This window comes from Cyprinus carpio, chromosome B11, assembly GCF_018340385.1.
Source record: "Cyprinus carpio isolate SPL01 chromosome B11, ASM1834038v1, whole genome shotgun sequence".
Classification (NCBI taxonomy): Eukaryota; Metazoa; Chordata; class Actinopteri; order Cypriniformes; family Cyprinidae; genus Cyprinus; species Cyprinus carpio.
Window position 1 is genome coordinate 10178208 of NC_056607.1, and position 17968 is coordinate 10196175.

Sequence of the window (17968 nt, forward strand, 5' to 3'; positions counted from 1 at the left end):
GGTCATTTTTAAGTCGCTTTGGATAAAAGCGTCTGCTAAATGATTAAATGTAAATGTAAATGTAGAAAAACATTCTGAAATCATTTACTTATGGTTTGTGATGCAGCTGCAGTCAGATCTAGTACCGCTTCATCTTTCAACAAATGTTTCTTTGTAAACTCTTCGTGACACTGTGCCTCATTTACAAAACAAAATGCTCCGATCAATCCTCTGACATGATCCGGGGTGCCATTAAAAATAAATGATCATCTTGTTACTTATGCTGGGATCCTTCTGATATCTGTACAAAGATGCGAACAAGCTTTTTAAACCAAACGCGTCAAAGCAAACGTTCTTTCACTTCATTTGTCCTGACGACAGACTCAAGAATATGGACTGAGTGTCAAAAAGCGAGCGCGCATCTGTGTACTGTATTCACTGTAGATAAGATAGTGGCAGTGATTGTAATTTCTATTTGCTTTTGACGTGACACTTGCATTTAGCGTGATCAAGAACGCCACTGGGCGGGGCCTATGGTGAGAAGAAGACTATTCGTCAATGTCTTGCTCTGGAGGCAGTGTTTATGCAAATGACTGCTCCAGGTGATGTCACCTTGCCCCTCAGATTCAAAATGATTAAATAAATGTTTTGTTTATAATGAGGAGGATGTTTTAAGCTATGAAACCTCTTATATGCCAAAAACATCAAAGCAGATTTGATTTCTCATGTCATGACCCCTTTAAATGTTGGAAAGCTCTTTGTTTCTCGTTGACCACCTGTTGAAGGATACATATGTGTGTTTCTCCATTAAAAAAAAAAAATATTGTTTGTCATGGTGGCACACTGATGTTCGGCGTTGATGATGTTTGTCATAATGCCCCTCTTGTGACTCCGCCTCCTTCCCTGTTTTCAGAGTGAAGCTCTAAGGCAAGTCCTGGTGAACCGTTACTATGGCAACTTCAAGCCGGGAGGCAGACGAGACAGTTTGAACAATTTCAGCAACGGGCCGCTCACCTCCAGCGGGCAGACCAAGACTCCTACAGGTTTGTGCAGCACCTTAAGTTCCTTGTAATAGATGATGCAAGCTGACCTTTTCAAACATAGACACAAACTTCATTTTGTAATACCCCGCTGCTAAAGATGACTCCCTTCCCGACCACTTTCTTCTATGCTATGTGTTCTATATATTCGGAGCCATCGCAGTTGCCAGGCGACAAGAATCCGGCACTCGCACTTCCTGTGTGAATAGCCTCAAGACACACCTGCTTCTAAATTCTAACGAGTGTGGTAAAGCGGATATCTGACTTGAAACTGACTGCAGATGAACTGCAGAAAACTAGGTTTTGGTCAAACTTTAAAAAGAACAGAATTTATTTGCAATAGAAAGCTTTTGTAGCATCAAAAAAAAAAATTACTGTCACTTTTGATTAATTCAGTGCATCCTTGCTAAATAAAATAATTAATTTCTTTTAAAAAAAACATTCTCCCTTGAAACTTTTGAACAGTGTTTATTATATATATTATATAATTATATTTAATATTCTTTATTCCCAGGAGGTGGTGGAGGTTCAGTGGGTAGTCGAGGGGAGATTAGCCTGGCAGAAGTGCAGTGTCATCTGGACAGAGAAGGTGCGTCTGACCTGGTCATTGACCTCATCATGAACGCCACGAGTGACCGAATCTTCCAGGAAAGCATCCTGCTGGCCATCGCTCTGCTGGAGGGAGGGAACCCTGTCATACAGGTGAGATCAGCTGTCACTTCTCACTTTCAGTTTTTGCTTTTGAGGGGTTGTTTTTATAACTTACATGAGATAAGCCTCTGTTCTGCTTTTAAACCTCTCATGTCATGTGCAAACCTGCAGGGAATTCAGATACTTTAGTAAACAATGATTGTGTGTGGCACAGTGTGTCAGCTGATCCAGGGCAGATGTGGTAAAATCAACAGTATACATGAAAGAGCTAATTACCACGTGAACTAAAGCATATCCAGACTCTTTATTTGAATTGCTGTTTTGATGCAAGGTGGGGTTTTTGCATATCTCATCTGTGTGTAGGAAAACCGTGTCCTTTCCTTTGAAATGCAGGGCATCCTCCTCTGGTGCAAAACAGGAAGAGGGAAGGAGAGCATGCATTGAATTGAGATAAGGAAACACTAATAAGGCCGCTGCAGGCACGACAGATAGCTCGGGTCACTGAGGAGTCAGTGGGTAAATTGATGAAAACAGAAAGTGCAGAAAGAGAAAATAAGAGAGGAACTAAAGGAATGCATGGAGGCTAAGGCTGTTTTCAAGAATAGCAACTTTCTACTTTATGAATATATTTATGGTAGGTTAAACTTACTAAAAATAGCCATTATTAGTAAGTACAGTATTGTACTATAGTATCACATGACCTCATAATGTTTGTCACATGACCTCATGAAGTTACATGTTTAATAAATAGGTGTCTATTTATCATCTTGGCAGCAAAAATGGGTATTTTTAAGTTTTGATATGTTTATTTTGTTTTGTTTTGTGTAAAACGGTCTTCATATTTTGCCGTTTTGTGTTTTGTTTCGTTTTGGTTAAAACCATCTTCATATTTGGCAGTTTTGTTTTGTTTTGTTTTGTTTTGTTTTGTTTTGTTTTGTTTTGTTTTGTATCGTTTTGTTTCGTTTTGTTTTGTTTCGTTTCGTTTCATTTTGTTTGGGGAAAATATATTTGGCAGTTTGATCAAGTAATTACAGTGGCAGAGAAATGCAAAACAAATCACAATTATGAGAACAAAATAATAAATTACAAACGCAAATGCAAATCTAAAAACAAAAAATAAATCAGAAAATACAACAACAATTCTGAAAACATTGTAAGAAGTCAGAAAACACAATGACTAATGCAAGTTAGATTTGCATTTGCGTTTGTATTTTGTTACTCTGTTTTTGGAATTGTGATTTGTTTTGCACTTCTTGGCCACCATAAATAATAATTTGGAACCAGAAAATATTTGAGTTGTTTTATTTTTCAAATTAATCCAGGTCTATTTGTATAGCACTTTAGACAAAATGCATGTTTATTTGCAATATTTTTATATATATAAAAAAATCAAAGTTCACATTTAACACATTGCATTTGCAGTTATTTTATATCATTGGGGTATTATATATGAAGACTTCAGATGCAAAAACAAAAAGTCAGTCTTTTGAGATTTTTCATTCAAATGTGCTTTTATCAGGCTCCTATGAAAATATCATTGGACATTTTTAAAAAATAAGGCATCCAGTAACTGACTAATCACCTTTTATTTGCCATTAAAGTGAAATGACTGAAAATAACATAAGAGCCTGATAAGAATGCTTATTTACAAATCTCAGACGGACTTAGAGGTTTTTGCATCTGAAGTTTTATATATAATATATAGACCATTTTGGCAAAAGAAGTAATCTGTATATTTTATGCATGCAGAAAATGTGCATAAAAGCACTGTACATTGCAGTATTAGTACTAGTCTGATAGTAATATGTTATTCAGTGACACTAAGGCAAAGCGAGCGCTTGGATCATCAACTAGAGGCAGTCCAGTTCAGAGCAAGGCCACACGTCACTGTCTGCAGTCGCACAGCCAGGGTTTTGCAGGTGCAGTGCGGTTGCTATGGCAACCTGGCAAAAGGCTAGCCTCAATGCGAGGTTGCGCGCGGACAGGGAGGGTGTTGCGTGGCGGCGGAGGCAGTCAATGTCACAGAAGGGATGGTTGCTCCGATTGTAGAGCAATTAGATTTCCTGACCTGGCAGGGCTGAGTTCTGTGCTCACGCATGTGTTTTGCGTGGGTGCTTTTGTAAATAGGCGCGTTGCATAATCAGCCCTGTTATTAGCATAGGCATTCTACATGATGATACTCCGGCTTCCCAGCAGGCACAAGCTCACATGAATGCATTACATAAGCCAAGCCCGTGGTGAATAATGTAGAAAACACTCTTGACAGTTCTGCGTCTGTGCATTTTAGATTGAGAGACACAAAAAGAGAGGAAAGTGATTAAGAGGGACAGATACAAGTACAGGTACACACAAAGAGATAAGTGTCCATAATGACGTGAAATACCAGTTGTGTTCTCATTATCATGACAGTGTGGCACCTTTGTTTACCTTATAAAGGCTCACAAAATCTCATACATATCATTCCATATAAATCTCACAAAACTTGTCAAGAACATATATATAGTTTCTTTCTTTTGCTGAAGATCCCTTTTACTATTCCAATTAGCAAAATAGTATCCTTATGAAAAATGTTAAAAATATATATCAATTATAATACAGTATAATACTATACAATATAATACAATAATATAATAAAGTAATATAATATAATATAATATAATATAATATAATGTGTTTTGTTTTTTTTATTTTTTTTTTTTTTGTTTGCTTTTATCTATCTATCTATCTATCTATCTATCTATCTATCTATCTATCTATCTATCTATCTATCTATCTATCTATCTGTCTGTCTGTCTGTATGTCTGTATGTCTATCAGTATACATATATTACAGCATATATAGCCATAATCTATAAACACTACTGTTATTTTTACATTACAATGATCAGAATGATACTTTTCACATTATGATAATAAGTATTGAGGATGGAAATGTGCATAGATTCAATTTAAATAATTTTACAATGCATAAAAATAGTTCAGTTCAATTCAAGTTTATTTGTATATCGCTTTTTACGATACAACTCATTGCAAAGCAACTTTACAAAAAATTATGTTTCTACAATATTTAGTAGTAGCTTATCAGTGATGACTGTCAGTTTATGTGCATACGGCAGAAATGTTCGGTAAAATCAATTAAAGACGTAAACAAACAGATGATGAACACTATTAACAGCAATTATGCAATCAAACTTATAGCAAAATGTGGTAGTTCTGTATGTTGTTTCAGGGTTAGCATCATCTGAGGTCCTCTGAGGGGTTGGCATCATCTCTTCTCAAGGTGTTCTGGATCCAGACTGGAGCTTGTGTAAATCCTGTGGCAAAGCAGAGAAACAAATAGAGACATAATTAGCGTAGCTGCTGTTCCAGCCAAGAAAAACCCAAGCTAAAGAATAATAATGTGCATTTGATCAGATATAACTGCAGTCCAAAATTATGAGATGCATTATTTGAATGCTTGGCCAAAGAGGTGTGTTTTTAATCTAGATTTAAACAGAGAGGAGAGTGTGTCTGAACCCCGAACATTATCAGGAAGGCTATTCCAGAGTTTGGGAGCCAAATGTGAAAAAGCTCTACCTCCTTTAGTGGACTTTGCTATCTTAGGTACTATCAAAAGTCCAGCGTTTTGTGACCTTAGGGAGCGTGATGTATTGTAGCGTGGTAGAAGACTAGTTAGGTACGCAGGAGCTAAATCATTAAGGGCCTTATATAGTAAGTAAATTTTAATAATATGATTTGTAACTAGGTAGCCAGTGCAGAGACTGTAGTATTGGGGTAATATGATCATATTTTCTTGACCTGGTAAGGACTCTAGTTGTTGCACTTTGGACTACCTGTAGTTTGTTTATTGAGGATGCAGGACAACCAGCTAGCAGTGCATTACAATAGTCCAGTCTAGAGGTCATGAATGCATGAACTAACTTTTCTGCATCAGAAACAGATAACATGTTTCGTAGCTTGGCAATGTCTTTAAGATGGAAGAATGCTGTTTTTGTAACATGGGAAATATGATTATCAAAAGACAAGTTGCCGTCTAATATAACACCCAGATTTTTGACTGTAGAGGAAGTAACAGTACATCCGTCTAGTTACAAATTGTAATCTACGAGATTCTGTGTAATGTTTTTTTGGTCCAATAAATAATATCTCTGTCTTATCTGAATTTAATAGGAGAAAATTATTGGTCATCCAATCTTTTACATTTTTAACACACTCTGTTAGCTTAGATAATTTAAAAGTTTCATCAAATAGTCTCTTTAATTCCCGATAATGTGTTAGTAACCTGTTGCACTTGTCAGCGTCAACCTCAGTGCATTGGGTTAGATTGGTTAAGTATACTTGCAGCGCTAAAAGGGTTTTGTGGATAACCTGCATGACACATTTGCAGCCCGTTTGCAGAGTCATTTGGTTGTCTTTTGAAGGATGTGAAGAAACCACATGAAAGAAGGATAGAACTGGGGGTAGTCTGCACTTTAAACGTGTGTATGTGTATGTTGGGGTAACATTCTCTAGTGTTAACAGGGGAATTACTGAGTTTACTCATTGTAAAGCAGCTTGTTTTAAGAAGATTTATTCTGCTGTCCTCCGCTACACCTTTCTTAGTAAATGCTCTGCGTTTGCAAATTGCTAAACGGTCCTCCGCTACACCTTTCTTAGTAAATGCTCTGCGTTTGCAAATTCCTATTCACACTAACACACATCTCTAGGCAAAATTCTTTTATTAACACCCACGTAATGACCAATCACAATTAACAAATAGATAAGAATCGATTAAAACTCCTATTACAGTACGGTTATACATTTAGCGGCTCAGTATATATGGTAACAGCCACCTTAAGCCAGTACAGCAGCAGAAGTATAGGAACAATTCTCACGATGCAGCAACTAGTTACTTATTCGAAACGAGCAAGTGGTGGGTATATTGATTAACATATTGGCTGTTTATTAGTATCCTTATAAAGCACATATTCTGAACATTTTGGACATGACCATGCAAATTGCTACATCCCTAATCCTACTAATTCCTGTCACCTAAACTTAACATTTTTGAACTGCACCCTACATATTTAAACTATTGCAAATAATTTATTTGTGTATTCTTATATTTGGCAAATGTTTATGATAACACTGCTTTTTAAACAATTAATATTAGTTATAATTATTAGATTAGATGAGATAGAGGTAATGTTTAAATGTTTAGATGCACTTTTTCTGTGGTATTTTGAGATTATTGTCTTAATAGTTTCACACAGGCAGGTTGTGTGTGGTGTTTTCCAATTCCTTTATTTTTACTTTAAATTTTATTTTAAAATGTGAGTTCCATTATATCAAATATTAAAGCTATAAAGCTGTTTCCCAGGTATAAGCTGTGTGGTTTACAGGAAAAAAATAATAAAATGCAAATTTACTGCAAATTCTGTTTTATATCTTATTCTTGTGATATATGTTTTCTTTCTATTTATAATTTGTAATTTGACTGCCGTGGTGAAAACATTATTTGAAATCTCATGCGAAATCAGTTGTGTTGTATTACATTCACAAATAAAACACTATTTGTTGTATTTATTTCATATAATATTTAAATTTTTATTTTGTTTTTTAATCATCGAAATTTGTTTTATTAGATTCAAATAATTCTAATTTACAATTATATTACAGTGAAGCGGAAATGCGTTTAAAATATATATATAATATTATATAAATATATATATATATAATGGTTCCTCAAATATGGGGAATTCAATTTTTACTTCTTTATTTTGAGGTCAGATGTGACCCAGGCATGTTTTCAGAAGATTTCAGATATGAAAGTATGTTGAATTCAAAAGCACTTTGATAAGAACATGAATTTGGAGGTCCTTGGAGGTTTGCTAGATCATATCTCAAGGGTGTTTAAAGGTTAGTTGAGTCAATAAGTGCATCATTGTCAGCATGACATTGATAAAAAGAGCCATGTGATTGGATGACTCTACTGAGTGACCCGGTATAGATAGAGAAGTGAAACGGGCCAAACAGCGAACCCTGGGTTTGTGGATTTGGTTTGACGTATTACGAAGGTTGAATGAATACCAAAGAAGTGCAGGCAGATCAAGAAGTAATACTAAGCAAGGATGCTCTTGCTGATGTAAGTTCTTTGCTTACTTAAACGTGAAATATTTTGATACAGGTTTTTTCAATCCTGGTTTATAGATGGTCAGGCAGGTTGATATTTGCCTTAATAAACAATTCCCATGAAAAGAAGATAGATAACATTAAAGCGTCTTATTAGAGCCATACAAGTCGTTTTTTATGGCACCAAGTGAATCTGAAACATATCAGGGGATGAATCGCATTACTTGGCTTTGCATAATATGGCCTGGTTCAAGAACAGAGAGGCATTTGTTTGATCACTGCACAACAACACAAGCCAATTGCCCTCCACAATTTGTTTGTTTACAGAGGTATTCTGGGGTGGTCGTCAGGATAACACATGCTGTTACCAGGGAAAGGGAAAAAGAGGGATGCAAGCTGAGGAGAGAGAGGTAATGAACTGAATAATAGGGAAGCAGATAGATTATGCAAAAGTTGAGGGCAGAGCAAGCGAAGCAGGCAGAGAGGACGAGGAAGTGTGTTGGTGAACACAAAGAGAAGTGGGACAGGGCAAACCACATGCTGTCTAGCCTCCCCAACTTTCAGATCTTTGTGGAAATGCGTTCCTGTATGTGTGCACACTTGCTTATGGCTTTACCACATACCTAATATGGACCTGCTATAGCAATACAGTAAGAACAAGGGACTTTCCCAAACAGGATTATTGTGCAAAGCTTCTTTTGCATGGACATGGCACTAAATTTAGTCACCATGCCCAAACTGACCTGTGCAGTGAGGTTTGTCTCGCTTCATTTAGGCCTTGCTGTTTGTTTCAGCAGTTGAGAAAAAAGGCTGTGATTGTGGAAAGGTTTTGACGAGGACGTGACTCAAGTGCAAATCGTTTTTCCACTCGTTTGTTATGGAGATATGTTATTAAATGTTGCGATGAATGAGTTTGTTTTTGTTCAGTATGATTTATACATTGAACATACATGGATGATTTACACATACATGAATGTGCACTACTGTTCAAACGTTTGAGGTCAGTAATATAATTTTGGTTTTTAAAGAAATGTATACTTATATTCAGAAAGTATGCATTAAATTGATCAAAAGTGACATTAAAGACTTTGACATTGTTAAAGGAAAGCATTAAAAGAAATATATACTTATATTCAGAAAGTATGCATTAAGCAGTGTGATTAAAATGCTGAAAATTCAGCTTTGCCATTACACGTATAAATTAAATTAAATTAAAAAGTTATTTTAAATTAAAAAAATATTTTACGTTACTGTATTTTTGTTCAAATAATCAAATAAATGCAGTCCTTGTGAGTAAAGACACTTATTTCAAAAATAATAAATAAATACATTTAAATAAATACATTTTGCTGGTAGCGTAAAAATAAACCAAAACACAAAAACTTTTTTTAAACACTTCTTTTTTTTAGACATATTTGAAGGAAGCCTTCACACATCTTAAGACATTTTAAGGAAACCTTTACTGTTGTCCAAAAAAGATGTTTTGTTTTTTGTTTTGTTTTGTTTTGTTTTGTTTTGTTTTACTGTTGTCCAAAAAAGATGTTTTGTTTTGTTTTTTGTTTTGTTTTGTTTTGTTTTGTTTTGTTTTGTTTTTTGTTTTGTTTTATTATTTCTTCTAACAAAAAATAAAAAATCAACTTTTTTTAAACACACCTTAAGACATTTGTTTTAGGAAGCCTTCACGTTTTTTTTTTTTTTTAATAAATTTTTTTTTTTTTTTATTCACGTTTTTAGACATTTGTTTTAGGAAGCCTTCATGTTTTTTTTTGTTTTTGTTTTTTTTTTGGTTTTTTTATTTTTTTTTTGTTTTTTTTATTTATATTGTTTTTTTATGTTTTTTTGTTTTTATAAATTCTGTTTGTTTTTTTGATGTGTTTTTTTTTTTTTTTAAATAAAAAAAAATGATATTTTATGAAACAATCAATTATGCCATCTGATCAGTTAAAGAAATTGACAGTCTCAATGCTGTCGTATTGCTGATATTATGATATGCATCGTTAGTGTCATCATTATGGCGTTCACCTTGAGCACCTTAGAATCATTGTAGCTAGCTTTGCACGAGCTACAAAATTTAAATTTATTTAATTTTAAAATTAAATTAACATTTTACATTTAATTTAATTTTCAGTCATTTGTTAAAAGATTTGTTTAATCTAGTTTCATTTTAAAATCTCAAAATTTGCACTTGTCACGCCTAGGCCTCAAGTCTGTGTTTATCATTGCTTTTCCTAAACCACCCACCAGAGTCCTTTGAAAGTCACAGGTCACCATTGAAAAATTATGAGATCACAGGATACATTAGATCCAATTTCACACACTTAAAGCAGCCCACAATAAACTGAATAGACATAATACGGAAGAGTGGAAATTACCATCCTAAATCAGAATCCATTGGCGCTCAGCTCAAATACAGGCCTGTATTCTGTAAAACCTCCAGGCCAGACAGAAGTCGGAAGGGCAGGCGGGACTTTATCTGTGGTGAGTAATGCTCAAGTAGGAGTGGGAGGGAACGAGAGACAGCGAGTGTACAGTGCTAAAGCAGAGTGTGTGAGAACAGCCGAGTTCTGGATGACCCCTGACGGAAGCGTCGCCCACTTGCTCTACAGCAAGTGGGCAGCAAGCCTGAGACACTTGAGCAGCTATTCACACAAACACACACACACACACAAACACACACACACCTCCCGCTCTGTGACGTCAGTGTATGTGTTCCTCTATGACAGAACGATGTAAAATACTCACATCAAACATTCTGGAAGATCAAATATATACTCACAGAGCCAAAGTCCATTTATATATAGACGCTCATAATCAACCTGTTTTTAAGCAGCATGTCAAAGGTTTCGCAAGAGAGTGGAAAATAAACAATGATGATTTAATACATATTGACACCATGATAATAAATATTGTAATAGTATCTAAATAATAATATACCCACCCTCATTTATTTTATTTTTATTGTTTGTATTTTATTATAATTAATTTCTTTATTTAGTTAGTTTTGGTGGTGGTGGTGGGTTTTTCCTTTCATTGTATGGGGCAAATAAACTTTCTTCAAAATATCATCTTTAAGAATTTTCATATTTGGGCGAACTATCCCTTGAAGCATGCTTTTTTAGCTTTATAGCATATCCCGCATCTTAGTCTCTTTTAAAAAGAGAAAGTGACACATTCATTTGAATGCAGGAGATGAGGCGTGTTATTTCCAGCTGGTCCGCACACACGTACACACACACACACACACGTATGGCTCGGCGATTTCCTGAGAAAAGTATAAATAGAAATGCGTTCCCTGCACCTGGGAGGGGAAAGAAGGGTCTCCATCCTTGAGCCTTAGAAATTGGCCCACAGAATGGGATCCAGAGGTCAGGGCTTTTGTTTTGCCTTTATTATCGGATGATATTTTTTATTGCAGTTGTCATCATCTGGTCAGCTTCTGACTCCTGGCTCCATTTGAACCTCATCATTGGTGTTTTAAAGAGACTAGATGCAGAAGAATGACAATATCACTCTTTTGAACACAAAATCTCGGCTCTTCCTTTAATCAGGCCTGTTATGTAATATTTGAAAAATGGTGTCAGGTGTAGCGGGAAACAAACTCAAACTGGAGGACTCCTCTTGAGGTTTCAGGTTGCAGCCTGCACCTGTCGCCTGCCACATAAGTGCACGCACCTCGGTTAAACATTAGCTTATGACCTTCATAACAAACACCCAGTGTGTGTGTGTGAGGAGGAAGTGCTTGTGTGCGTTTGTTAATTCCATGTCCTATAAATATTTACACTCTTTTTCAGACTTTGTCACGGTCGGACTCGTCCTTGGAGATGTTCTGTACACTTGAAGCTAACCGTGTGCATAGCTCTGTTTTTGCTCACGGCCCTCTTGGTTACCGTAAACTCCAAACAGCCTCACAAGACATGAGCAGACGCACACGAGTGTAATGAAGCACAACAGGTGTGAGTGCTATTACTCAACAGGCATGTGAGAGTGCGTCTAAAGCTGACCTCGGCTTTAATTACATCCAGCTTTTTTTTAAACCCTTTAAAGCCTAGCATATACAATAATAATCAGGAAAAAAACATTGGCTTTCCATCAGTTCTGATCATGTTGATCATTTAGAGGCCTTAGAAATTTGCATATCAAATCTGATACAGTAGGCTGTATAGGGTTAACCCCCCTCTGCCTCTTATTATTATGGTCTGTCTCATGCGGCGTCTTAGCTCTCTAATAGATTTAGTAAGTGCACTTGAAATCCTTAAGTTGACGCTTGTATGTGCGTGTCGTATTGCAGACTTTCCTTCAGCTGCTGTTGAAGTGTGAAGGACATCTCCTCGCATCCCCAGCTGCCGCTGCCGCCGAGCGAGCCGTTCCCGTGGTTACGAGGCCGGGTGGGCACGACGACACTGATTGAGCTTGCGCTTATAAATAGATCTTACATAACATCCTCTTGTTGATGCCAAGAGCTCGGATAGACGAGAAGGGGATGGAGGGAGGGAGTGAGGGAGGCGGTTGCTGGTTGACCTTTTGCTTCATGCATTGATGCTGCTATTAGGGAGCTGCCCATGCAGAGTCTACTTCCTGTCGGGTTGAGGCTGGTCACCTTGCCTGGATAGACTGGTTGCTGTATAAAGAGCTGACAGAGTTGTGGTCAAGATACGATGGGTTCAAGGCATAAGAAAGGCTTTGAAGATAATTGCAGGCAATTTGGCATTGGCATGAACATTTATTCCTGTGATGCACAGCTGAATTTTCAGCATCATTACTCCAGTCTTCAGTGTCACATGATCCCATTCTAATATGATGATTTGCTGCTCAAGAAACATTTCTTTTTATCGTTAGATGTTGATAAATGATTTATTTGCAAATGAAATCTTTTGTAACATTATGAATGACTAATTTTGTGCAGGGGTTTGTCCTTGAAGTCATCAGCTCATGATACAGCCACTTGTTCATTTCTCACATGCAGTATGTTTATTTCTCACATGCATTATGAAGACCAACGTGCGCTTGTGTCATACAGCAGAAATCAAGTCAAGTGTGTCTGTTAGCACAGTGAGCTGATTGTATGCAGCTTATACAACACTGGAAACTCTTGCATCAATTCCAGCTGTGCCAACACACGATTCACAGCACTCCACATTACTAAGGATAGGAATGAGTATTAAAATTCTTAAATAATCAGAAATGACAGCAGTATTTGATGAGAAACAAAAATAATAATTATGTATATGTATTATATATTTTTTCTCATCAAAATTAATGCACTAATTTTGACACCACTAAAATAAAATATATATATAAAACACAAAAAATATATATATATATATATATATATATATCTATATAGTTATATATATATATTAGTGTGTCAAAATTAGCGCGTTAATGTAGGAGAATAATTTTTTCAGTTTAACGCGTAAAAAATATTTAATGCAATTAACGCAGGGGCAGAATGACTGAGAACGGGAGACGTTTCAGATGTTTCAGAAGGAAATGGGGTTTTTGTGCTGATGTGCTCTTTAGGTTTTGTCCACTCCTGGGAGGATTGGGGTCTATTTGAATGTCTTTCACTTGCGAATTATCTTCATCACTATGGAATGCTGGACTTCAATTTGTTTGCAAATATATATATATGTATATATGTAGTTATTTTTTAACATTTTCATATTTAATTATGTAATTGTAAGACATTTTATTTATTTATTTATTTATTTATTTATTTATTTATTTATTTATTCACTTTTTCTACATTTTTATTTCCACACTTATTTATATAATTTTTTTCATTATATTCATGACATTCATTATATTTATATTCATTATTTCTAATATAATTTAATTTATTTCTTATTTATTTATTTCAGGTTTATTATAATATATATATATATATATATATATATATATATATATATATATATATATATATATATATATATATATATATATATATATACATATACACATTTATTTGTTTTTTGAAATATTTAAAATATTTATTTTATATTAAAATTCTTAAGTAATGATAAATTATTATATATTATTAATTTTTGTTTTGTTTTAATGTTTTTTAGTAATGATTTTTTATTGTATGTTTTATAATGAACTTTAAAAAACATTAATAACTAATTATTGTTCTTATAAACCAGGCTTAAAATGCAACACTCAGTTTTATACATTATGTTACAGGGGTCCCTGCTCCGTCTTTTTATCCACTAAAGAGTTCCTTGGCCTGAAAAACTTTGACGAGTCCTGTCTAAAACACCTGGAAAACACTTTCCATGCTTATTTTCCCAGCCCTTCCACTGTTTTGCCGTTTTCCTGGATGTGCGTCATATGGTAGTCAGGTGTTGACATGTTTACTGCGGCGTCGCATCTGATGTGGCTATCTTGTTTATAAGAGCAGTCATGAGACTTGCACATTTGAATGCCGTAATGCTATAAACTCCACTTCTCCTCCGCTCCGGGGTCTTACATAACCTGTTGATTTGCTTCACATTTTGATCTCTCAGAACGATTGGCTGTGTGTCGGGACTGCCTTCAATTAACTTGAGTGAGGAACATTTAACAAAGAAGTCATTCACAGAAAGAGCTTAATTTTTTTATACATTGTCCAATGACGTCCAGAGGTTTACAGGATGCGTTGGAGCAGATGAATCATTTTTAAGTATGTCTCCTTTGTGCATATGTGTGTGTGTGCTGCTGTGGGTGTGTTGCATTTCTCATTCGCTCGCTGTTGTTTGAAAGATGCCTGAATGACTGAGTTCACTGTTAACCTGGAAAGAAGGCTGGTTATGTAACGAGCTTTCAAAACTGCCCCAGAATTCAGCTGATAACTTGCACTCCTCGCCCTCCCTCCTTGTGTCGCGCATCACACACTCGCTCCGTGCCTGTTTGGCTCTAGAAAAGTAGGGCAGGATTTTCCTCTGCGCTCTTCTCCCCTCCTTTTTTTCCTTGTCGTCCTGTGCGAGCGTGCATGAGCAGCCTCTCACTGCTATCCCCTCCACCACTCAGCTGATTATTGACTTATGTAAGGAAGAAAAAAAAAAAAAAACGAGTGAAAGTAGGACAGGATATACCAGAGAAAAACAATACATAACCAACAGGACACTTTTATTCATAGAAGGAACTGAAAGTTTTCCTTTAGGATTTAGATTGGGATGTTGTGTTCCTAAAACACAGTTTGATTTAGCAAGTCAAATCAAATCAAACGATTTGAAGGGTTTTCTTTGGAAAGCGAGCACTCTGTGTGAATTGTGTGCTTGTTGTGTGAATGTGTCGACTGTGCCAGTCTTGTAGCGCTTGGGACGGTGTTGACAGATGGTGTAAAATCAGGTGAGCTGAGGGAGGCTCTCCAGGTTATTTCCGTGGTAATTGCTGTGAGTTTGTGTGTGTGTGTGTTAGGTTATGTAACCGCAGTGGTGTGAGTCTGGCTGGCAGTAAACAGGGTGGAGGGGAGGGAGGGACGTGAGAACTCTGCTGAGGAGCATGGCTGCACTGCGTGGCTGACTTAACTCCTTGTTCGCTGGAACAGGAGTGGCACATGCACAACTAAAGGTTTAATTGGAGTCGAATTTTCCTGGATTATTTGAGATACAAGACTATATAGACGTATACAAGAGAAATGTAAACTATAAAATATACAAATGTAAATGATAAAATATAATTATATATAAATTTAGTTTTATATCTAAAAATGTAAATAAAACGAAAATAAAATTATTTAGAATTTTGTCTATGTATATTTTTTCTGTATATATGTCCATATGTGTGTTTGTGAGATTTGTATGTAAAGTTTAAAGTTATATCTGCGAACAATAATCTTAATGATAAATAATGTAATAAATAATATTAATAATAATACTAATAATTATTCTATAAACAATAAGTATATTAAAACTGTACACATAATAGACAAATTATTTATGTGCAGATAATTATTTGATTTTTTATTTATTTTTAAATATTTTTAATTATGATTTTAGTTTTCATAAAATATATATTTAGAGTGTGTTTACATGTGTGTATGTATTTAATATATTATTTTTATTAAATATTTACACACACGTGTATGTATGTGTGTGTGTGTGTGTATGCATGTATATTATATACATACGTACATACATAAAAATATAAGATAAAAAGAATATAAAATATAAAAAAAACTTTGTTTTAATCAAATTCTAAATGGTATATTTTATTGATTTGACTTTGAGAAAGAGATCACGAAAAGCTTATTGATGCAAAAAGTTACAGTCTCTCCCAGCCTCTCTTTTCTATTCATTTACAGTATGCTAGATCTATTTTGTTCTTTTTTTCTCATTGTCCTTCCTATCCCTCCAGCGGTCGTTTTTCTGCCGTCTGACAGGCGACTGTAAGTCAGAGAAGTTCTTCAAAGTGTTTTACGAGCGGATGAAGCTGGCCCAGCAAGAGATCAAGGCAACTGTGACGGTGAACACCAGCGATCTGGGCAGCAAGCGCAAAGACGAGGATGCCAACGACAAGGACAACCAAACACACAAGAAAGGTCAGGACCATAAACTACACGCACCACTACATGTGATCAGAACGTATACAGTTATACCATGTAGCCCAGACATGCAAAAGCATAAACAAATACAATCTTCCCCATTTTTTAGTCAAGGAGGTTGCTGTAGTGACCGAGGAAGTGCGAGAGCAGCTTCTTGAAGCTTCTACGGCAACAAAGAAGGCCTTCACCGCTTACCGAAGGGAGGCGGACGCCGAGGAGCATCAGAATGTGGCAGAGGGGCAGAGCAGCACAGGCGAGAAGAACCAGGATGACAACGAGATGAGCGTCATCATAACCATCATGCAGCCAATCCTGCGCCTCCTGCAGCTGCTTTGTGAAAACCACAACCGTGAACTGCAGGTTAGCCGCTGTACTAGAGAATATTTTGTGAAGATTAGCATTGGTAATGCTAAGTTTCCCAAAGGTTGCAACCTAAAAACGTAGCTTGCGCTTTCTCTAATGAGCTGTATGTATGAGTGGCGTGAGAATAGATCATATTCATTCAACCCAACATGAAATGTTATTTCCTAGCCATTTTTAGTTCCCTAATGTGGCGTAATTCTCAGTGAAAAGGGATATTTGGGGACAAAAATGTAGGAACCTAATGTGGCGTAATTCTCAGTGATGGACCCAGGAATAAAAGGTTTATCAAAATATTAAAAGGTTGTGAATATTTATTTTTTGTCAAATAACATATTAAAAAAAGTAAATGGAGTTTATTTGGGAAGTCTCAGTGAAAAGGGATATTTGGGGACAAAAATGTAGGAAATTACTTAATTTCATCTATCGATTTAACTGATTAAATTGGGAATATATATATATATATATATTTCCATTACGTCACCCTCCAGATGTTTACAGCAGTACAATACAAATATATAAAGAAACAGATTTTTTTGCAAAAATCTAATTTGTATATTTTATTAAATACTGAAAAGTATTAATAGTACAATGCAAGTAAAACTGATTATTTATCTTTCAAAGAAGAGTTTCATGCTAGTTTTACAATTAGCTTATCATTAACCGTTTGGTGAATTGTTTTATAATTATTTCCTTGCTTACCTAATATTTATATTTGTTACTTTTTACATAACACCATCCGGTGGATTGTTACATTATAAACACGTTTTATAATTATACTTCTTGTATCTGATATTCTCAAAGTCCTTGAGGAAAAAAAAAATAATATGTAAGAAATCTGAAATCCTCTTTTCGTTCCAAAGATTATGATTATTTATTTATGATTCCTCTAGCTATAATATGACTTATAAAAACAAAAGCATGCCCCTCATATGCTGTTTTTCTCACTTGTTCCCTAGAACTTCCTTCGCTGTCAGAACAACAAAAACAACTACAACCTGGTGTGTGAGACGCTGCAGTTCCTGGATTGTATATGTGGCAGCACTACAGGAGGTCTGGGGCTGCTGGGGCTTTATATTAACGAGAAGAACGTCGCTCTCATAAACCAGACTGTGGAGAGCCTGACAGAGTACTGCCAGGGGCCTTGCCATGAAAACCAGGTGAACCTGACACATCCACACACTCTTCCTATTATTTACTCAAAATGATGGCAAAATCTTTCTTTATGTTTCGGGCTAAGCATTATGCAACATTTCTTACTTCATAGGACCTTTATAATGGGGCTGATTATCATCATTGTCCTA

General features: G+C 35.6%; 1 protein-coding gene across 13 annotated transcripts in view; it reads left to right on the plus strand.

Annotated features, from left to right (window-relative positions):
* Positions 1-17968, plus strand: part of itpr1b (inositol 1,4,5-trisphosphate receptor, type 1b) — a 127454-nt gene that overhangs the window by 80720 nt on the left and 28766 nt on the right. For all 13 annotated transcript variants that reach the window (XM_042733861.1, XM_042733863.1, XM_042733867.1 and 10 more), the window contains 5 exons: positions 893-1022; positions 1534-1721; positions 16118-16301; positions 16414-16664; positions 17624-17824. In XM_042733861.1, the coding sequence (XP_042589795.1) occupies positions 893-1022; positions 1534-1721; positions 16118-16301; positions 16414-16664; positions 17624-17824 (954 nt within the window). The remainder of the gene's footprint in view (positions 1-892; positions 1023-1533; positions 1722-16117; positions 16302-16413; positions 16665-17623; positions 17825-17968) is intronic.